Source organism: Strix aluco, chromosome 3 (genome assembly GCF_031877795.1).
Source record: "Strix aluco isolate bStrAlu1 chromosome 3, bStrAlu1.hap1, whole genome shotgun sequence".
In the NCBI taxonomy this organism is placed as follows: Eukaryota; Metazoa; Chordata; class Aves; order Strigiformes; family Strigidae; genus Strix; species Strix aluco.
In genome coordinates this window covers 4364010-4387201 of record NC_133933.1, presented here as the reverse complement: position 1 = coordinate 4387201, position 23192 = coordinate 4364010, and the positions used below count along the sequence as shown (strand labels likewise).

Genomic DNA, 23192 nt, shown 5'->3' with positions numbered 1-23192 from the left:
GGCTCTTCTCTAAAAGAAAGACATCAGAAAGAATCAGCTGCAAGGCAGATTTTAATTGGAATATTAACTCCTGCACAGCTCAGAAGAAAAACTGTCTGAAGATCCCGTGCTAAAAAATGAATTTATCCTGACACTACCTAACTGGACAAGGCTGAAAACGTAACTTTGCTTTGAGAACTGCCATTTCTCATTTTGAAATGAGAAATAAGTTACAGTATAAATCAAACTATGTGGGTCCAAAGTGGTTCATTTTCATAAAAATTAAGACCTCTGAGATGCAGCCAACAATTGTTACTTGCAACATAGGACTCTCTCCCTGTGGCACAGGTAATTGTGTCCATGCACCCACACTAGGGCAGCTGGATTCACATAGAACTGGTGATAAACAGGGCACCGCTTGGGAATCGCAGCTCCGTGCTATGATCCATGGGAATGGATTTGTGAAAAGGCCTTGCTGAGCGATATCCACACATATCACTCCTCTGACCTGCTATTTTTGGACAGCAGGGCAGAGTAGGCAAATCACTTGAACCAACAGCAATGAGGCAAAACATCATATAATAGAAAAAAATTGTGAGAGAGGATTGTCCAGAGTTTAGAAACAGTTTGCACTCCCATAACGCCCTTTAAAAATGTTCTTTTCTGCCTGAGAATATCCATCAGCATCAGCTGCCATCTGCCCAAGCTCCTCTATTTCAGCTCAGAGGGCCTATGATCCTGCTGTAGCTGTCAGCCAAACTCCAGCTGTAAAAACACAAGTTGGCTTCGACCGAGGGACGCAAAATATTTCTTCGCCGTATACAGAATAGTTCCTGCATCCCCTCAAAGCATTCATCTGCAATAGGAACACTGGCACAACTCTGTGCCCTGGGCAATATTTGAATCTATTTTCATTTCTTTATTTTCATGGGGTTTTAATTTATTTTCCAGCTAATCCTGCCTCCTTGAGCATTGCACATTTAAAAAGTGGCAGAACGAAACGGGAATATCATCCCAAAGCAGCAGTAAACGGAGACTTATACAACTAAAGGTAAGGACTCTGCTTTAGCAGTAGTAATAATCTCGTTGCCTTTCTGCCTTCCAAGTTGTGAGAAGTGTTAGTGACAAAGTGACACAACAACCCCTTGAACTTGCAGCAGACCACGGGGAAATCAAGCTCTGAAATGGACTCCAAGTAAGAGGAAGCCCCACCGCTGCTTTCATTACTCACCCTGAGATCACTAAAGAAAAGCAGACGACATAACAAACGTACCAGCTTAATGTGCTCTCGTTTCTGGTACTTTTCACTGTAATACTGCTCCTGTCGGAGATTTAGCAGCTGCTGTTGTTGCTTCTCCTTCAGCTCAACTAGCTTCTGGGTCATTTCAGAGTCGAGCGCAGCTAATTCCTGTTCAATAGTTGAAGAACTGTGGTCTGGGCTGCCCGTTTCAGATCTGCAAAGACACACACACCCCACCAACGTCTAAGTCACTAGGCATGACCACTCTGCTCCATATTGAAACCCTGTTTTTAAGGCAGCTGGTTATATGTAACCTGTTAAGAAGTTTCTCAGCACCACATACAGGGCCAGAAGATTATTTTAGCTCTAGAGTAAATCCAATTTCATCTTTTAGGAAAAAAATAGTGTTGTTTATTAATGGGATGGCTATTGCTTTTAAACCTCATTTTACTGACCCATCATGGCGGTGTGAACCAGACCTAGTATAAATGAGCCATAAATGCAACTGCCAAGTTTTCCTATAAACAGATGCCCATGAACTTGTTTATCCACTTCCAGACATGTAACTTGAACTTCAAAGTTGCACAGTCCTCAGCAGAAATAGTGAATGCTAAGTATATTGAAAACTGAGTCACCCTTCCATGCTCTTAGCAATAAATTTAAGAGCATAACTTTACATCTGCATTTTCAAAATGCTTAAAAGGGTAGGAACATCCCTTTACTTGGTATTTTCTCCCCCCTTCAGGAAATGCCATGTGTAGCACACACAGAGTAAAGTGCCCTATGGACTGCTGACTTTAGGAGGAACGTTAACACCCCAGTGGGGAGTAAACCTCAGAAAGGCAGCACACAGGAGCAAAGGAAAACTATAAGGAGGAAGCTAAAAAGCAACACTAAGGAACAGTTTGTTGTTTTGTTTTCCTTTCTTAAGACAGAAGGAAGGATAGATGTAATTGTGAAAGGAGACATGATGACACTAAACTGCTCAAGGAAAAAAATAAGCAGCGAAAGCAGTATCACTTCCAGGTCAGCACTAAACTAAACCCAAGAAAAATATATTAAAAAAAAAAAAAAAAATGCTGTGTCCCTGTTCTGCTGCTGTGTTTACTGCTGTACTCAAGTGTTATATCAGTTGCCTGGGAAACCTCAGAACAGTGCGTGAGATGGACAAAACAGCCAAACCTTGAACAGAGAGTGCCGACACTGTGAGAAAAATGAGTTTGCTACTCAGAAATTTGCAGAGATTACAATGCAGAGAACTTGCTACATTGGCTGCCTCTCTTCCCTCTTCCAGGTTCAAGTTTGCAGCTGCTGTCAACTAGAATTACTTCAACTGAACTAATCTGAAGCTGCTTGCATTGGTCTGAGGATACAAACCCCAAGGTAGCCTCTTTTTATTTCTTCTGTTTTTATTGTATTTGAATATTCTGCTAAGAGGTTAAGTGGTGTCAGTGTGATAGGTGAGGATAATTTAAATACAGAGCTGGAAGGCAGCATTAATGAATATTCAAGACAGCACATTATGCCATTACACTATACATTTTAAAGCTGACATTTCTTTTGTATTTTTTGGAAAAAAAAAAAAATAAGGCCTGTTCTAAATGCTGGCTAAAATACTAAGACTGTCTTTTATGGGACATGACCATTAAAGAAACTTCAGAAGAACACCAGCAAAACACTTGTGCATGTGTGTAAATAAATACTTCCTACAGACAATGGCTTTACTGAATCTTGGCCCAATTTTAGACAAGGGTGTGAAACATGGATTGCTTCTGACCAGAGACAACACATTTTTCTGGTAATCTGTTACAGGGACTCCTGATGAAGTAGTGATTTGTATTTTGCAGTTACAGGCAAATAGCTTCAGTAATGATTTAATATTATAAAAATCACCTTTTCCTTGGGTTGCAGTATTCTATTAGAAGTCTGCTGCTTGAGATAATATGTACTTGCAAGTTTGAAATTCCCTAAAAATATATTCCTGCCTTTTTAAAATTCAACCTCAGATTTTTTAACCTTCGGATTTCTCTGTATCCACACATAAAACTTCACATCTCTGAAATCACTGTGACAGCTCCATGTAATAGACTGCAGGGTTCTATTGCCCGATATCATGAATGATTTATGGTCAGATCATAACAAAATAAAAACCCCAAATCCTTCTTACTCAAAGATAAATGAGTCATTTTTATTTATTCAGTTTTATTTTCTTCTTCAATTTGAATAGAATATGCTAGAGAAAAGAAAGGAACATGATGTCATTTTGTCTGCCACTAGCTGTCACACACATCGATGGTGGAAAATACAGCAGATGAAATATCACTGTGTGTGCAGTTGACAACCAGGCATTAAGGGAGTTTGTTAAACTCAAGCGTAGAGCCCAGAAGACTGAAAATTGGCAACGGTTGAAGCCAGCTGAAGATAGATATGAGTGTTAAGCTCTTATAAAGCCCAGTGACATTCTGTCATCAGGCGAGCATAAATGAACAAGCTCCTTCCTAGGGACAAATTATGGCCTGAATTCCAGTCACCTACATTTAGAGGTACTATCAACAAGGTTGGCAGCCAGAGTATGCTCGCAGCTTTTTTCTCTGATGGTCTCCTACCAAAAAGTATCAAGTAATTTTTTTAATGTTCATTCAGTGTCTTCTTATTTAAGAACTGCAGCTATATCAATTTTATGTAAAAGTTAAAGGACTTCTGTGGTTATCTGATTAGTTTAGAATATAAATTATGTATAAATGAGAATGCTGCACTAATGGGAGAAATAAAAATTAAATTGAAACAGTATCAGACACTGATTGTACCTATGTGTGCATATGTTTTGTCACGAGTTAAGAATTGATCTTTATTAACATATATTTACCATATGAACAAGACAATAATTGTGGAAAAATTAATAAGTCATAACAGTCGTTGCATTTCAAACTGAGCATGATAAATACAAGTCTCCTTTTTTATTATTACCTAAACAAATAATATAAAAATTATATCAGCACACATGAAGAGATAGGGCAATGCAAGACTTAGAGACATCACACAGAAGAGATGTGCATGCAGAGGCAAAGCCAAGCGATCACTAAGTGATCCCCAAGCAGTCTGGATCAATCATAATTTAATCCGTAGACAGATGTTAATAACTTTTGGGTGTTTCTTTCACCTAATTATATATATGACGTTGCCTACCCTAGCATGTGTTTTTCCCAGGGCTCTAACTTGGAGACACTGCTCTTCATCCCCAAATTCAGAATATCCATTTTACCCATAAATAGCATAAAAGAGGACAAAGTCGTGTTCTTGTTTTGACACTTGAGTTTCTTCCACCACCAGACAGCACACTGTGGTGGCCCAGAGTAAACCAATTGCTTAATATGGGCAGGATGACCATGCGTGCTGGCTGCAAAAACTTCTTGCTTGAAAAAGAAGCTATATTCTAAAGTTATATTATTAAATGTGGGGCAGAAGTTTCCATGGAACTGATACTCCTTCTTCTAAAGGAGGTCAGCATGGGAGAAGATGGGGTGCTGTGATAAAATGTGCTGCAGTTGACCTGAGTAGGAAAGTAAAACATTTTATCCAGATGGGTTTGAGTTCTTTCACGCTGCAGTCTGGCTCCTGAACTGTCGCAGTATGTAGGGGATGTCCCCTCTCATTGTTTGTGATTAAGCTCACTACCTAACCATAGGCTGCTGTTACCAGTACAGCTGAGTCACCTACCCATACCCATACCAGTGCTCTCATGTACAGGGGAAGAGGTATAACATGGTGAACAACTTATCTGGCTTCTAGCAGAGACGCAGCCCATCATGGAGAGGGCTTTTCCTGACGATTTCCGTATCAAAGGCCCTGACTTCAACTTACCTAGGAATCTTGCTGCTTTTGATTTTTTTCTGTGCTCTAATGTCACCTCCATATTAGTTGTCTACTATAAAAGAAGACTTGAGTAAAGATCTCCAATACCAAGAACGGGAAAGCTATATTCAACATACCTTTTCTTACTGTCTCTTTTTGCTGTTTTTTCTAAAACTGCTCTTCGTCGCAGGTAGTCATTCTGGATTTCATTATACTTTGCAGTGTGCTCTTTGATAAGGTCGGTGGTTTTCTTGTGGTGCCTCTTTACAAGGTCTTTCATTTCCTTGTAGTGCTTCTTCTGAAGCTTAACAAAAGACTTCTGTTGTTTTAGCTCCTCTATAGTCTGTGCTTCCACTTCTGCAATGAAAATAACAAAAGCCACTTCCGTTTTATAATAAAGTACTATTTCAATCAGAGAATCCAGGAATTGCCATTAGCAGGAATGAAACAAAGCATGCTTGTTTATTGCAGGTAGGTGAAACGTGCTAGCTTAAACCGAGTAGACTTATCTGGAAATAAGCTAACCAGATTGAAAATACTGTAGCAAATTTAACTGATATAAGAGTAAGAATTGAGATGAAAATTTAGAAAACCAAGATGTGTAGCAAAATAAAAAACATGTACCTTCTTTCCTCAACCCCTTTCAGACGCAAAAGATGCCCGTCAGCCCAACATATAAAAACATGATTTTACATAGACATGACCACAGATCTTTTTTGTAGCCACTGTACCAACATTTCAAGTCTCTCTTCTCTCTGGATGAGCTACATAACATGCTGATGCCCAAACGCCCTTTACAAACAGCACTTCAGCTGCCTGCTCTCCTGCCTTGAGCTGGGCACTGGCTGGAGGCATCGGTCCCAGTGTCGTCACGGCATCTCGGGAGAGACTTCACTTCTCTCTTGATGGAGACCCTGCATCAGAGGAGTCACAGCCATCTGGTTGCCAGTCCAGCAAAGGATGCGTAGCTAAATGCTGAGAACTGTGCTCCAGTGCTGTCACTCCAACAGCAGCTATGAAGGATGTCCTGCTCTGCGAACCCAGGTCACAGCTTGAGCTCCGTGCCTGCTAGCCTGACCTGCATGAGCTCACTCCAAATCAGCAATAAAAACAAAACAAAACAAAAACATGCTGGAGGGAATGATGGCTTGCGTGATCTGGGGTAACAGCTCTGGAAAAGTCAGACTGAAGACCCCCTTCCTAGACAACAGAGGAATTGCATGAAGCCAGCAGGTTCTCCCACAATCTAGGCCAGCCTCTTTCTACTGCACGTGTGGGAGACTGAATAAGGGACAACCAACATGCTGAATTTCATGTGTCTTATCTATTTTATGCACGTAAATGTAGGTCTACACAAGATTTGGATATAGTTCTAATATAGGAGAATGAGTATAAAATAAACTGAGTTATGAGGTTTGCAATCTAAACTCTAGCTCCAAGCTGGAGGACATGACTCCCAATTGAACAGTAGGGCACGATCTAACTGACAGGCCAGTTTGCTTAATGGAATCGTAATTTCAGTTTTGTAGGAGGAATGGGAACACTGCAAGGCTAAGGAAGATAAAATGGTTTCACTATTATTCACAATATTCAGAGCAAATGTAGCTTCTGTTCTCATAAAAATGCTGGTCTTTTGTCTGCATTAGATGGTAATGTTGTGCTTGTGAAACTACAACAGTGGGATATTTTAAAAAAATTCTCTGTTCACACTCAATAATGATCTCATGAAACATGTGCTCAAACATTTAATAACTTCAAAGCTGAGGAAGAAAACATGGTACGTACGTTTTCTATGAGTTACTGTAGTCCTAATCACTTAAAGAAATGTCTAAGCCAGATGGCCTATTTTATAAAGAATGTGTTTCTCTTGACAAAACGTGTATCGTTCATGCAGTGTAAACTGTGTATTTATTACCTGTGAGGACACTCTGAATAAGATCTTCTGTCTTTGCAGGTGCTTTCACCGAACCTAGAGGTAAAAGAGACGACTAATTCTAATTCTTTCAAAACAACAGGAATTATTGTTCTGCTTGACTGCATATTAAAACATGACAGGTGACACAGGACATACACTGACATGGGCATTTATTAATCATTTGAGAAAACACATCTCTTGAGCAGAAGAGTAGCAACACCAATGCTGTGAACCAACACAAAAAAGCAACCTTCTGAAAACCCACCTGAGCTTTAGTGTTTTACTTCTGAGGAGGATGTTATTAACTCACTGATACCACTCATACAAGTCATTTAAGTAGTATTAGCCTGACAGTTAGTACAACTGCCCTATATTATGATGTCAGCGCAAAATTTCTGTACACAAGATGAATCCAGCTCCTTGGAAATCAGTTAGATCAAATCTATGAAGACTGCTGTCGTAAAATTATAAACAACGTGGTTTAACAACCATTTGTTATAGGAGATATGTTAATACAAAACATGTAAGAATCTAAGACTATTCTGTGTGTGGAATAAGATGTAACTACATGCATAAACTAGGCACATTTGTAAAAACAATTTAAAGAGATGCCTGCACTTGCAACCACAAAAAAATCCCAGCAAATTTTCTTGCTTGAAATGAACTTCAGTTCCACCACAAAAGCAACTCTTAAATAGAGGGTATTTGTATATCTGAAGAAGACTGGCCCTAGCAGCATACAAAAGTAGTGGGAAAATTTCTACCTGTTTTATAAAAACAAAACAAACAAACAAACACCCCCCCGCCTTTGTTCTTTAAACGCAAAGCACATGAAAAATTATTATCCAGATTTATTCTGAAAAGATGAGATTTTTTTTTTTCCTTTTTTTTTTTTACCTGGTGCTGGTTGGCTGTGGACAACCTGAGTTGCTGGCTTCGGTGTAAGAGAGGCAGTGCAATTTACTCCATTTTCTGCTGGTGTTGGCCTAGGTTCATTGTTAGCTTCAGATGGTGCATCTCCATGGTCAATCTGAAAATACATAATGAGCTACATCACTCTTCCCAACTAGCAGACTTAAAATTACTTATTTGCAGGTCTAGTTTAGCCTCTTTTTTAAAATGTAAAATTCTGTAAATGTTATATATAAATCATTCTAAAAGAAAACAAACCAAAAATATATCCTTAAGAGCCATGGTAATCCAGGTGGTTCATTTTTGCAGGGTAAATTTCAGGAAGAAATAGAGCATGTATTATTCTGAAAAAGTGTTTTTATTTTAAGTGGATATAACTCATCAGGGACGTTTTTCAGTACAGTATATATTAGCTGCACCAGATGTGTAATCCGTATTTTATTAAAAAGCATTGTTCTCTGCCATAAAACCTTTCTTGAAATAACGTAGAAGCTGGCATGAAAATGCTACTCAAATCCCTGCTGTGAACAAAACGCGTACACAAAATTACTTTTAAATTTCATAGATACACACAGCACTATCATTATTCACCGTTCTTACGGAACAGAGACATCTGATTCCCAAGATCTTACGTTCTTGTAATTACACTCCAAGGATAATATGTAAACAGTACCTCCATCCTGCTGCATAAATACATCTGTGGTATCCAAATATTTAAGCATTTTCCACAATCTTTTCTTTCTCTCCAGTTTTCTAAAGGCTCAGGCTTACAGCGTATGTTGTATCATGCACTGAACATCTTATCATTTTCCTTGTGACCATCAGGTTTTAAGCAAGCACCCAGCACTCAACAAACAGAAGGTCATTCAAAGCAATTTTTATTTTGAAATGGCCAAGCCCTGCTTCCTGCTGTCCCTGCAAGGGGCCAGTTGCCATGGTGTCTCAGGGTAGTTTTGGATTTGTTCCTTCAAGCTGCTCCCATCTCATTCTTTGATGGTAATCACGTTACATGCAGAGGCAGGATACCACAATTGTTTTTTTCCCCTTGACTACTCCACACTTGCAAAATATCAGCCTGCACCGCATCGATAGAGGCAAAATACATTTTGATCTGTTTTGTACTGCTCCTGCTGCTGATTTCCTCCATCTTGGCCCTGACAACATATTGTATATTGCAAAAAAGACTCCTGTCTCAACAACCTATTTCTATCAAAATTATAGGAGAGAGATACTGTAGTCAGAAACATGATGCAACTGAAAACCAGTGCCAACAACTTCATTTATATCAAGCAGGAATGACTGCAATAAAATAAGGAAAAACATGATCTAGCCAACATTTATGACAGTAGAACAATGTGACTGGCAAAAGCTGTAGCTGTGACAAACACACAGAGACGTGGTCATCCCCTCAATTCTCCTTAAAATATACTCCTCACAGGATGCAATTAATTAGTTTAATAAAAACAATGCTTGCTACATAGATCATCAACATTTAATACAAATAAAGCTAAAATTCCTAACTTCTGGCAAGTTTGTGTCCCAAAAGCCACTGCATGGGAAAGTGAGTATTATCTTCTTCTTTTGGGACTAGGTTTGTATGTGGCTCGAAATGCTGCATCACAGCTTGTTGAAAAAGTATTAATATAGCCTGTCAGTTTTGGACATAAAACATCTGTTTTCAGAAACTAGAGCAGAAATGTGAGACAGGATCAGGAAGTGAATGAAGAGTAATTTTCACTACATCAAGCAATCTAATCTCATTAAAAAGCACTTTCTCTGCACATAATTCATGACACAATGCTAAAGTAAACATGAGTTTTCCTTAGTGGAGAATATTTTAGGCTCTTTTAAAAACATGATGTAATTCAGCCTTACAATTTATAGTTTTAATATTCACAGAAAATGGCTTATAGTCCACATGTTGCCCTGTCTTTTGCAGGACAGTGTATCTACTAAGTAGAAAGATAATATATACCCTTACAGGTGCGTATCTATATGGTCTATTTTTATTTCAATAGAGAAAAGGAGCTGCAATGTCTTGGGGTTGGGAGATCTCCTCTGTACTGCACTGTTAGACTAGGTGGACAGTTCTTAAGTCAGTTTGCCTCTATCCTCCTTGGCAAAGCATAAGCAAGTGTAAGCAAGGTCTCCCTACAGGAAGTGTCAGATCAAGTTAATTTCCATTATTGTAACTTGGTGTGATCATTATTTGCAAAATTATGCCTGAATTTTCATTTTAAATAGTGGCATCAGATATGCTAAGTGCAGCTGTTCCCCTAGAGATGTTTTCGTTTACTTTCCCTATCAAAATCGTTTCATTTAACCAAAGAAGCCAACTGGATTCATTTGATTTATATCCAGGCACGCAAAACAACAGTTTCCATTTCAACATTGTTTTATGGGTAGAAACAACAGGTCAGACGCTCTGCTGCTTCCATGCCAGACACATTAATGAGCCATCGAGGCTTCCTGACTCCCGCACTCTGCAGTGGGAATTAACGTGCAGCCCCAGGGACAGTACACCAGCAGGCACAGCCAAAACACATTTCACTCTGGCTACCTTTCCCTGGACCCCTACACGGTTTGGGTCCCATGACTGTGGGGATGAAAATGTAACAACTAGTCACATTAATCCGCTTGAGGCTGGGATTAATTCATCCCAAGGAACTCTCTGCAAATTTCTATGGTTTATTCCTCCTGTCTGTAAAGGACACCAGGCAGGGGAAGAGAAGGCAACCTTCACTACATGTATGCTCCTAAAAATTTACAATGTATTCAGGTAAGTACAGTTCAAGGTGTGAAACCCACACTGCAGGTATTACTATGCTTTCATTCTGCAGGAATAGCTCTTCTAAGGCCAGGCTGGAAAGCAAGAACTGACCAGAAAGCTAAAGGTAGGAATACATGTTATCCTCATGACAGGAACATTGCAAATAGATACAGAAAAGGTGCTGTAAATTTTGTCAGTTCTTCAGCATTCTTCGTTTATGTTGTTACACTGATAGTTAACAGGCAGTGTAATTTGAAGCCTGAAGAAGGCTAGTTTATTTGTTCAAAACAATTCACTATTAGGTAGCTTATCTGACTACTGTTTTGCAAGAAGACGGCGGAACTTCTTACAGAGATGCAGTTTGAACTCTAGGTAGCAAAGAAAAAACCTCTCAGTTTTCCTGTGGCAGCTGCAAGAGCTCAGTTCAGATAGATAAATGTGTGTGAGGGGAGGGAAAGAGGTGTGGGGAGGTGGAATCTGTGCTGGGAGACAGCACAGCTTCGCATACAAATATTTATAGTGCGTAAATTTGAAACTGTCCATAGGAAAATTGAATCCAGGTGCACTTATGTGTACATTTCTGCCAAACATACTTGGGTTTATTTAGCTATGTTGCCAGCAAACGTACTTGCAATTGTTAACCGATGCGATTCTCGTGGGCCAATGTAAGTGAACAAAAGTCCGGGTGACTGATGAAGAAAACGTTAACATCACATAACATCATCAGGCAATTCAAGATTTCCAGGTACAGCCCAGCTGTCAAATATCTTACCCAGAATGGGCGTTTATAAATAGAAGGTAACAATGGTGTATTTAGATTGCCACTTAAAGTGGTAATTTTGTACCTGTCCCTTGCCACTGTGTCTAACTGAACGGTTATACATTTTTAGCAAACGCACCACTACAATCATTACGGTTTTCTTTTAAAAAATATTTCTCTGCTACTCCAAAACAAGCTCCTTTATCCTATGAGCTTTCAAGCTCCTTGACAGAAGGTAGCACTACCTGAGCACTATAATTCATCTTTCCTTGTTCCCATTTGCTTTAGAAGACACTCTGTGACAGAATTTTTCTAACTGACAAATAAGCCTGTACGGATTGGGAAAATCTGTACTTTTTCAAAAGTAAAAATGACCTCTAAGGTATTTAAAGGATTATGTTATAAAAAGACTTTTCTATTAAAATAGAATCTCATGTGTAGAGTGTCCTAGATAAATGTCTAAGATACTATTGAGCATTTCACAGTGTCCTCATTCAGACGAACTTGTGACACTGCACAAAGAGTAAATTGTGGCCACTGAATTGTAATGACTTTCACTCATCTGGTCTGCTTTGGGAATGTATTCTTGGTTACAAAATCTAGTTCAATGAGGCTTTGCACATCTGAGAATTGAAGAAGACAGGCACCAGAGCTGAGGGCAGTTTAGGATTACGAAGCATTTCTCCATCTTCACTGCAGACCTGTACCGAGTGGCTTTTGATTCACATGATGTGCCTCACATCTGACACAAGCAATCTTTAAAAGACAAGGTGGATATGTTCAAACACTGCTAGAAGACGTCCCAATGACAATGTCTGGAACAGAGAGACTGAATGTTTGAATGTGCATAGAGTTGATCAGAAACTAAAGCTGGACTGCCAGTACTCTCAATTATGCTCAAAATCTAACATCTATGCATTCGTATGCACAACACCTCCAATTATACAGAAAAACAGTGTTTACAGGTTAGTCCATAGGTAACCACATAAACCCAAAGAGATACCTAAAAACTGAAAATGTGGCTCCCACAGGTTTCAGCTAAACTAGAATAGGCCTGAACATTTATTTACTCTATGGTCTCCTCCCTCTTCTCTTTGTAAGATCTATGAAGGGTTGGATCAGTTGACCTCCAGAGGCCCCTTCCCATCCAAATTATTGTATGATTATACTGGGTCTCTAGGGCACGTTTGCTCATGGAGAACGTATAGAGACATCATAATCTGAGGTACACAGATGTTTCTGAACAGAATAACCTCTCCAGAAACAGAGTCTGAAATTCTGGAAAATCTGTGGTATTTTCAGGAAAAGCTACTGACAGAGTTGTCTTTTTTTGTAAAGGAAACTTCAGCACCACACTGGAAAACAATAGGCTGTGACTTACAAATATGTCATTTACTACATTACAAAGTTGCAAATCAGCATACACATGACAGCTTTTGGTGCCTCTTTGGCTCTGAACACCATCTTGCTACGTGCACAACGTACTGCCTTCAGTGAAACCACACACAGTGCCATGCTTCTCGGCTGTAATGGACCCTGGTCTCATTCTAGGTAAGATGTTTACAGATGTTCAAGTAGTCAACAGATACAATTCCCAGGGACTTCCAATATTTGTTTTTCTAAGCAAAGTAGATGCTTTTAAAAACTGTAACATAATTTGCAGAGACTCTGAAACCTCCCTTACCTCTTTCTTTACCTCTTCTTCATCTTCCAGAGTCAGTGCGGCCAGTTGCTTAGCTCTCTGCTCCATCAAGTTTACATATCTGATTGGATTGGATAAGGCCTCGATCACGTCTAGAAAGAACGCAAATACTTCAGTTTCAAAACTCTTATGTTATGGTTCCAGTGCTCCTCAGGTTTTAAGAATGAGACCGTATTTTTCATACAGGTCTGCTGCTGATAGGTACTCCTAGGTCCTAGAAACAACAGCAGAGGGGAGTACACCATCATGCACAAATACTCTAACGCAAACCCTCTTTGAGCCTGTGCTTGGGTCTCGTGGATGTGAATTTTCTGCGCAGCGTTTTATGCTGGATTTTCAAAGCTTGCAGCATCAGCCAGCTAGGATCCTGCTTCACATGAGGCACAGAGGAGCATTAGTAAAAATCCTGTTTTTTAAAAAAATAGCTATACAGAATACTGTTTTTCACTGCCGATGCACAGTATGGTCTTTAAACCTATCCTTGTTTAGAGCTGATTCCATGCTTTACATTAAGCACAGCACTTTCCTCCGCTTAGGAAACAATTGCATACTATACTACTGTGTCATGTAAGCAAAGTTTCATTTGTGTTTCAATGGTAAACGCCTGGGGTATTTCCTCCTTAGAGTCACACAAGGTCTGCTGAAAATAAAAGAGTTGGCCTTAATCCTAAACCTCAGGCAGGCCGCTGTAAATCAAGCCATCTTGTATGAGTGATGAGACATCATGATCTACCAGATGCAAAGATTTGTTCACAGGACTGTTATCTCAATGTGGCAAGTCATCTACACCACACTCACTTTGTGTTTTAATTAACCTTTATATTTCCCAGTAGGAAAATGTCACAGAATTACCTGCGTAAGTATCAGGTACATAGTCTTTGACTTCTATGTACACAAAGAGAGCTGGCAGTGTCAAAGGTTGGTTCCTCTCATTCCTCAAACAGATGTAGTGATAGCCTGCAAAATAAGAAACAACCAGTTCAGAGCATAAACTCTTCCACAGGCATTTCCACTGTAATTGTGTTATCATTTGTTATTTATAGTGTGGCTCCAATTGAGCCAGCAACCCCAGGGACCTCTGGTAGGGAAAGATTTACCTGAAGGGTTTCAGAGATAAGTACACAGACAAGGGACTGTTAGAAAGGCACGTGACACTGCAGTTTAAAATAGTATTTTCCCTTTATTTTTACGTCAGTGAATAATGTTAAAAATTGTCATTTATAGAATTTTTGATACATTCCATTTTATTACCTTTGGCTGGATTTTTTTATAGTTTCGTTGATCTTACTTAATTTTCAAAAGTGACCCTTGTAGTACTCAGGAATGTGAACAGTCAATTAAAACTGAAATGTAATAGTCCACCCACAGCACAGTATCTAATTTAAAAAACAATATGGCACTATGTCTATAAAGTGCATGTGTGTATGAATCCCATCATGTGACCAACCTTAGAAATATATCTGAAAAAAGAGTATTTTCAGCCTGTTTTGAAAGCTGTCTGTCTTGTAAGAGTGAGGGCACACATTACAGTGCAGCTTAGCCAAGTTAATGGCGAAGCACCACAGATGGGGCAGCCCCCAACCCTTTCTCCCAGTTACCTACCACCATCTCCTGCTCTTCCTCTTGTTTACTGACACTTTTCTGACTTTACAGATAGGCAGTTCAGCAAGTTAAACTCCGGAAAAAGCAAACTTCAGAAACTGTGAAGAGTTTTCCGCCAATTTAGCTCCCCAAAATGTCTCACCATAAGGTCAGACGTATTAATGCCAGTTTAAAGACAGTGATGGAAGTGCACAGGTAGGAATGGGAGGAAAGGACTTCCAGACCCAGCAAACTCTTAGAGCATTGGAGTGCTGCAAAGCTGCATCCTCTGCCTCACAAACTGGTGCCTCCCGCACCATGGCTGAAGCTGTTCTTCTAAGGCCCTGGTAAGAGCTCGCTTCCACCAGAAGAGGGAAATCCTTCACAATCCCCCTTCTCCTCTCCAATCACCTATCTTCCTCTGGAGCTTGGCAGGTCTTCCATGAGGCAATTATATCCATTAAGAATTTTCTGCTGGACTGATAAGCTGAGCTGGCTCAAGAAAGGTGTGGAGATTGGTAGAGCTGGTACAACAGAATGGCCAGGGATGCACGGCCAAGAGCAGGGTAGAGAAAAGGGAAAAAGGGAAAGAGAAGTGACAACTGGTGAGGAAGTCCTGGGGCACCGACATGCCCAGCAGCCACCTCCTGTGGCTAGCCTGTTTGTGCTTGCAGAGAGGCCATGTGACCCACACGAGCTAAGACAAAACCACTTGGAGCTCTTCTTAGAAGAGCCCTGACAACACCAGTGGCGAGAGAAGAGACTGATTTATACATTCCCTGAGATCAGGTCTCCAGGAAGAAGATACAGGGACATGTGAGTTACTGCTGGGACTGGCTAGATAAGGTACAGGGCAGACACAGATATTCTTCCCTTTCCATTGGGAGTGAAGCTGGAATGTTTATGGCCCATATGCTTGCCCTAATTTAGTTTCCTCCCCTCCCCTCGCTGGCAAAGCTGGTGTTGAAGTCGGACACTTCTCTCTGGCTCAGAATGCCAATGTCACCGCATCTTTCTGAAACATCATCTCTAACAAGTCTCTGGCCTGGAAAATTAGGGCTGAGTTGTCACACAAGACAATTTTCAGTTAAGTGGCCACTAATTATAAAAGAAATAATTATATGATTTGGAAGAGACCAGTAACGATTTCTTTTTTTTTTTTTTTTTTTTTTTTTAATTTTCAGCAATAAAGATGAAAGTCATTTTGGGTTGATTTAAAGGTTTTGCAGAGATACAATAGCTTGCATATAGGTCAGTCCTTGCATGCATGTAAAAATTAAGTTAGAGGAGCATATTTTGCTTTCATTCCCAGCACACTCCCATTCTCACAAAGATGACATCAAAATTGACCGTTGCTGTCCTCTTTCCTCTTAAAAGCGTACAATTGCACTTTTTAGCATAGAACTGTGAACATGCAGTTGATCTATTGGAGACCAGTAAGTGCCAACCACCACTCTAATGCTTAATTCTATTGGTTTTCCTGGTTCATTACAAATTTAAATTTCTGGTGAAATATGGTTCAAAGTTGAGAGAGATTATTCAAATCCCCAGTTGCTATAAACCTGCAGACTGGCTGCTGATTTACAGCACTGGGATTCTGCCTTGCTGCTTCTTTTCACTACACAATGTCTGTCTCAATGGAGAACAAAGCTTACCTGGTCGAATTGCTGAGACTGGCAATATCCGATGACCAATAAACTTCCCTCCTTCTTCATACACTGCTAGCCTCAAACATGCCAGGGAAGGTAAAACGACCTAGAAGGCAGTATTGTTGCATTATTAACTTCTCGCTCTGAATGAAACGGCTCCTTCCAGACATAGGCTATACAGCAGACAGAAAGTTCAGTCTAGCAGACAGTAACATCTACACATCCATAGGAAGGTTTTACCAGATAAGAGGTCAGGGTGTATACACCTGTGTGTTGAAATAACTCTTACAGGAACAGTTTTCAATCAAGAAACTTGAGGTGGGACGTGTGCACAGTATGTTGAACCCAGCAATTTCAGTATTTTCAGTATGATACAAGAGACTATAACAGCTCAACTCCTATCGCACTTGAATGCTGCTCTATTTTCTGCTTATTGCTCACAGCCCTACATGTTTTTTTTCCTTTGTGTTTGTGCCAGCGGGATTACTTACTTCTAAGAAAAGGCACTGATAGGCATATTACTGTTGAAAACCCAACAAGCAACTCAACCTGTTTTGCAGAGCGTGAATGTATGAATTATGTGAACCATGTCAACCCCAGTAGAATTTTCCAGTGCTGTGGCATACTCACTGGCTGTGCTAAAAAGGTATAATCAGGCAGGATGTTTACTAGCATTGGATGCTTTCCTGGCACTACATAAGAAACAAGGCCAAACAGCGAAAAAAGAAAACAAGAAATTGGAAAAGGTTACTAAACTACCCTACTAAGATAGGAAACTTTAATATTACTTAAAAAAAAAAAGTGTAGCATAATACATCTCATTTTCTTGCTTAATGCAAATACACATACATGTATTTTTGATATGCATTTTTCCAGAGCATATGTTAAAATTTATGTAGACAACGAAAGAAAAATAAAAAAGGCAACAATCCAAAACTAAGAGATTCTCTAATTTATTTTCAACATTACTAAAAATAGTAATCTATGCTTCTCTGAGCACACAGGCAGTCAGGCACAATCGTTAACTAAATAGAGAAATGAAGTACACTAATTAGAAGTTCATTACAGAACAAAAATGCTAGTGATGTTTCCAAACTTAAGCTCTGGCAGGCTGCCAAAGGAAAGTCATTCAGAAGGCCAAATATTCAGGGAAAAGGGCTGTAACTCCCTAGAAAGCAGGGCTGCAAGTACCAATTGTATAAACATCCCTGCCAACTACATTTGCTGAGAGAAATACGAAAGAAATTGCTTTACAAACACCTGGACTCAGGATTCACTTAGCCACAGTGTCCAATAAGAAAAACCCAGAGATTCTGTTAAAAAACTGGCTGCAAGTATGCTGCGAAGCACAGTGAGACATTCGTGTTGCACAATCCTAAAACATCCTCAGTATTTTTTGCTCTCTCAAAGTTTAGAGAATTGAGTCTGAGTAATATTGTTCAAATTGCATGAGTAACTCAGGAGCTTACATCTCATTTCAAGTGGATGGGATTTAAGTGGTTTCATCACCTAGGCTGTATTTATATAGCACAATCTAGTGCTACGCAGAGAACAGATTCCTTTGAATGTGCTAGCTTGGACAGCCAGATTGTTATAGCTGTATTCACACTGTCTTGCTCGCAGGTTAACGGGAGGGCTGTTCAGCCGAGGCAAAACGCCATGGTAATTCAGCTAAACTGCTGCTGGGATCCGGGCTTGCTCGTTCATAGCACGGCACGGTAAATCTATCAACATGTCTGCTGCTTCCAGCTGTCAGAGAAACAATCAAGGAGACTTTAAACTCATTTATTTTAGTCAGAGCTGGCATGACGAGAGTAGTAAAAATACACCAAAAGTGGTTAGCAATAAAGAGTTCAAGAAATAACTATTCAGAATCTCTTTTTCTTCTTTCTAACAAATGCAAAGTTTTAGTAAAACACAGAATTACCCCGCTGGACAGTGATAAAACAAGCACAATGAATGGTTGGGAAGCAAGTGTTACACAGACCTTCTTGAAAACTATGGTTTCCTCTTCCCAGACAGGATTAACTGCATTGCCTTGAGAAGTCTTTGTCTTCAAAGCTTTTCTTCTTGTATCCACAGGCAGGCCGAACATGTCGACTTCTACGTAGGTACCGACTTTTTTATCAGAAAGAAACTGACCTGAAATTATCTAAAACCAAAACAAAGGAGGATCACTAGAGACCGCTTTGGTGGATTAGGAAATGAGGGGCTGAAATGCAGATGGATAATTCTCATTAATGATCAGATAGTATGCGTTTAAAAGAAAACCAAAACAAAACGCAAGCCACAATAAACAAAAAAACCCCACTGTTTAATATTGCAGACACAGAGAAACAACTTATGAGGCCTGGTTTCCTGTGACCCTGTGGTCCTGAATTCCCCTATGAGCGATAATGTGTTTGAGATCATGCTGCTGCCCTTCCCTCAGCAGGAATACTCGTTTGGATCTCATCCTCAGTCTGGCTGCCTGTTTCCACGACACGGTATCTTTGAGAACTCTAATTTCTATCCAGTTTCAACACAGGTTCAAAACATGCTGGAAGAAAAGAGGTATAAACAGCAGAGAAACTACATACACTTTTAATTGCGAGGGAGAAAACAAGCTAAAAACTTAATATTCTAATAAAGGCTCTTCGCAGAGGGTGAGGACTTTCACTACGAAAACTAAACAACTATAAAATAGCTGGTCTTTTCTAGCTCTTATTTTTAACAGGAAACACATCTCTTACCTTTTAAAAGTTAAAGAAAGGTCTTAAATTACTTCAGAAAACTGAAGAGGCACAGGAATATGTAGCAGTGTCACTGTACCTTAACAAATTGAGGCTTGCCTAAAGCAAATCTTAATCTGTTCTCAGCCGTATCTTGCCTGGGCATTGACATTATAACCAGCAGAGTCTTCACCAAGCAGGCAGAAGCAGCTGACTTCTGACAGCTGTCTGACGACTCCTGGATGCTCATTCCTGTTAAAAATGCTGTGAATCTCCTAATAGCTATTGAATGACTTCCACCTCCATTTACTAAAATTGCAGAAGAAAGTGCCTCTAAAGCCACAAGAGGAACTGAAAGCTTCCATGATTACAGGTCACCACAAAAGGTCATTCCCGCACATCTTTTTTTATCATGCATGTCATCAGATTACTACTTTATTCATATCCCTCCCAGCACTGCTCTGCTACGCTTGTGTCTGTAGCCTGAGAGGAAATACTTGTTTTCCCTCAACGAAAACAGGAGGATATTTTGCAGGTGGACTCTATAATACAGATGCTGTTGTAATGGATGAGTCCATAAAAGGAATAACAAGATTTCAGAAAGTTTATGTTTTTATAACTAGAGATATACTAAGTATAAATTTGTGATCTTGTCATAGCCAATGCAATTTATCGCTCTAAACCTTTATAGAAGTAGATCTCAATTTGCAGATTCCTGGCAGTCCATGAACTTCATTAGAGGTCCTTAAAAAGGAATGAAGAAAAGCAACTTGGCAATGAATTGCAGCTGACATTTATGGTTCCAGAGTTCTGCTGGAGAACTTACAGGGAACCAGAAAATTTATTTGTGCTAAACAGTGTGGTGTTCTAGCTATTCCAGTCCAACCTACCACTTCATAACAGCATGTTTTAAATTCAGCCCTTTGTCACTAAAAAAATACATTCAAACTACTCTTAAATCCATTCACTTCCCAATTACTTCTATGGAAAAGAATACATACAATAAGAATATATTTATTTATCTTACAATACGAAATGTGAGGCAGAATTTAAAAATTAAATGTCACTCCATGAAATGAAATCCATCTTCTTTTCTTGACTTAGTATAGTCATTTGCTAGGCCACCGCACAACAGAAATGTATCTATGCTCTGACATTGTCATGAGAGCGTTTTCACCAGCCGCGTACGTACCTTGACGGACAAGGTGTTAGCTACTATTCCATCCACTATACTCTCAGTAAATGGATCAAAGTGTTTGTCTGGTCTTCTCATGAATTCTGGCTTTAACCTGTATCCACTTTTGCCATTGTACTCGTACATTCCCATGTTTATTTGCATAGACAAATCTAGGTGTTAGAAAATATTGGTAAGAATTATGTTCTGGATAGATAACAATTTTAAAAATCAATAAAATAATAACAATTACTGTAATTTCAAACTGTAATGTAAACAGCTATATATGGCACACTTGCTTTAGAGGCTTCAGCTGTGATTGCAGACACCCTCTTAGATTCTTTTGACAAGGAAAAGACATCTGTAAGACATCTTTCGGAGACTACTCAACAGATAACATTTCCAAATTTTAAAAGAAGCCTTGACACTTAGGTTTTCAATCCCTCAGTGTTGTACTGATTGTACTATTGTGTCAAATCCAGCAGAGTACTTATGTTTCTAACCCCTTCTAACATCAGGCAATGGCTGTCTGATACTTGGTTGAAACTGTGTGAAAGAGGTTTTCCTTACTCTGCCTGTGTGGGGTTTTGTTTTCCACAGAAAGGTGGTGCGTACACGGGCACAACTGGAAAGGAGGAAGGGAATGATACCATGGCACCACGTGCCCACAGACAGAACGTGGCCAGGATATGTCCTGGGATGCAGTAGATGGGAATATTTGTATGTCTCAGAGCAGACATAGCCTTGGAAAACAACTCATTCTATTTCAAAAGTGACTCGTGCATCTAGCTGCCCAAATGTCTTTGTTTCTTAAGAACTCACTTTTAAAGTGGAATTTGCTATTTAACTCCCTTATGTCTTGAGATAATGAGATCTTGGAAGACACAGGACAAAAAACCCTGCCAGATCTGAAATGCTGCTCAACGGTAACCACTTACAAATGATGACAATATGGAGGGTATTATGTATGCATATTATACTAGCTACAGCATGGTAATTACGAATATTCCAAGCTAAAAAAAAAACCACAACAAAAACCCCATGTTAAAAATCTTAATTAACAGCTCTGTAGTATCATTCAATCACTAGACGTCTTCTGATGCATAAAGCCTCTCCTACCTATGAATCAGAAATGGTATCAGAGAAGTGGAAATGTACAGCTTACACAACCCAGAGACCAGTATAACTTACCTACAGTTTGGAAGTTAAGAGCAACCATTTGGCAGCCGGCGTTCCAAAAGACTTGTGGCATGTAGTTCGAAGAATCTACACGTGTTCCCTTTGGGTAAATTCGGCTTAGCTGCATTTTGTTGTATCTAAATGGTGAGTAGTTAAGATAGAGTACGTGTGGCAAAAATCACTTTGCAGAGAGGTGCAACTGCAATATTTAAATGCAGGTATTCTTTACAGAATAGCAGTGGGTTCCTTATTGGATTTCTGCAACCATAATGGTTCCAGAGGTCCACAATTTTGGAGGAGATATGATAAATACAGGGTAATTAAAGGTGCTGTTTGTTTCTGTACAGAGTACTCGGAATAAGCAAGGAAATAGCACAGGCATATGCATAAAAAAGACAGCATTCATAATATTCCATTTATCATTACGGTTACTAATTTGGGATTTTCCTAAGATTGCCTTTATGGAGGCCAATTAGCTGTAAACAGTGAATCTTTCTCTGGAGTGGAGAGAGGTGCTCAGTTAAGAAGTGCTCTTCTGGACCAAGCATTAGAATTGGCCTCTACATACAGACAGAAATGATGAGTGTGCACTTCTTACAGTTGAGTCTACAAATCTCAGAGATGAGAACATGCTGCAGGTTATCTGTGAAAGTAGCTTTCCATTAATCTTTGTTGAGGCACTATTTTATCTTGACCATTCATTCTTAACTGCAGCCATGATGAGAGATACTGAGAAACATCAAAAGGTCTAAACAGAACGCTCCTTAGCTTTTCTTTAAAAGTTGTTAAAAAAAAAAAGAGAATTGCATGGCAATAAAACAGCTCAGCGCTCTTAGAACTAGAGGTACGATGGGAAAACAAGCTTTCTTATATGACTTTGCAAAAAACCAAGTCAGCCACATTTTGACAATTTGCTCACCATAACTCGTACCACCTCATATAGGATGATAAATTTAACAATGAGAATACTAAGTATCAGGTCTCCGATATGTAGTTTATGGCTATTCCCTCTAGTCCTAGCCCACAGCACAAGGACTCATGCCAGCTTTTAAATTAGCTCATCAGAACTCAGGCCAATTAATTCATCTAGGAAGACAGGCAAATCTACAAATTTCATTTGGGTTCCCTATTTCCCCAGCTCCTGTCTCTAAATTTCAATAAAGCCCTGTAACAGATCTCAGATATAGAAAGGCTAAGAAAGCAGCTTTCTGAAAGTCAAGGATACTCCACAAATTCCACAGGAGACTTCGTAAGTTGCTCAAGCCCTTTGGTTTCCACAAAGGAAGACATTTCAAAACTTTTGTTGCGTTCTGAAAGTTTAAAGGGGAAATAAAAACAGTGACGCATTAGAGCATGGAATCACATATAATACATGAGCTGCAAACAACTGGTTTAGTCTTGGTCCCCTTAACCCATCCACTGTTCACCAGCTCATTTCACCTTGATCTCAAAGAATTTACATACACAAGCGTTTGCTGACAGCAGTAAGCTCACTCTGCACATACTCAAGAGCTCCATCTGAACTCACGTTAGCACCGTCCAAATTAAGGGCCTTGGTACCGCCCGAGATTGCTACCGGACCAGCTCCAGGCAACAGAAAGTCAGTGCAGGGGCAGAGATCTCTCAGGCTTGCTTGCAAAATACTTTGTTGATAAATTTGAGAGGTAGAGCCCAAGGCTCACAGATGCAGAGGTATTGTAGCAGCTTTTGTGGGGAACACAGAAGGCCCTGCTGGATCTCTAGATTGTCTTTGCAGACAGATGCAAGG

The 23192-nt window shown here is 39.6% G+C and overlaps 1 protein-coding gene across 4 annotated transcripts in view; it reads right to left on the bottom strand.

Moving 5' to 3' along the window:
* PLCB1 (phospholipase C beta 1) overlaps positions 1-23192 on the bottom strand; it is a 406198-nt gene that overhangs the window by 67374 nt on the left and 315632 nt on the right. For all 4 annotated transcript variants that reach the window (XM_074817193.1, XM_074817194.1, XM_074817195.1 and 1 more), the window contains exons 17-27: positions 22650-22734; positions 21437-21561; positions 20264-20418; positions 18348-18512; positions 16367-16466; positions 13983-14087; positions 13113-13222; positions 7884-8016; positions 6987-7040; positions 5209-5428; positions 1253-1433 (exon numbers count right to left, since the gene is read on the bottom strand). In XM_074817193.1, coding sequence (XP_074673294.1) covers positions 1253-1433; positions 5209-5428; positions 6987-7040; positions 7884-8016; positions 13113-13222; positions 13983-14087; positions 16367-16466; positions 18348-18512; positions 20264-20418; positions 21437-21561; positions 22650-22734 — 1433 coding nt within the window. The remainder of the gene's footprint in view (positions 1-1252; positions 1434-5208; positions 5429-6986; positions 7041-7883; positions 8017-13112; positions 13223-13982; positions 14088-16366; positions 16467-18347; positions 18513-20263; positions 20419-21436; positions 21562-22649; positions 22735-23192) is intronic.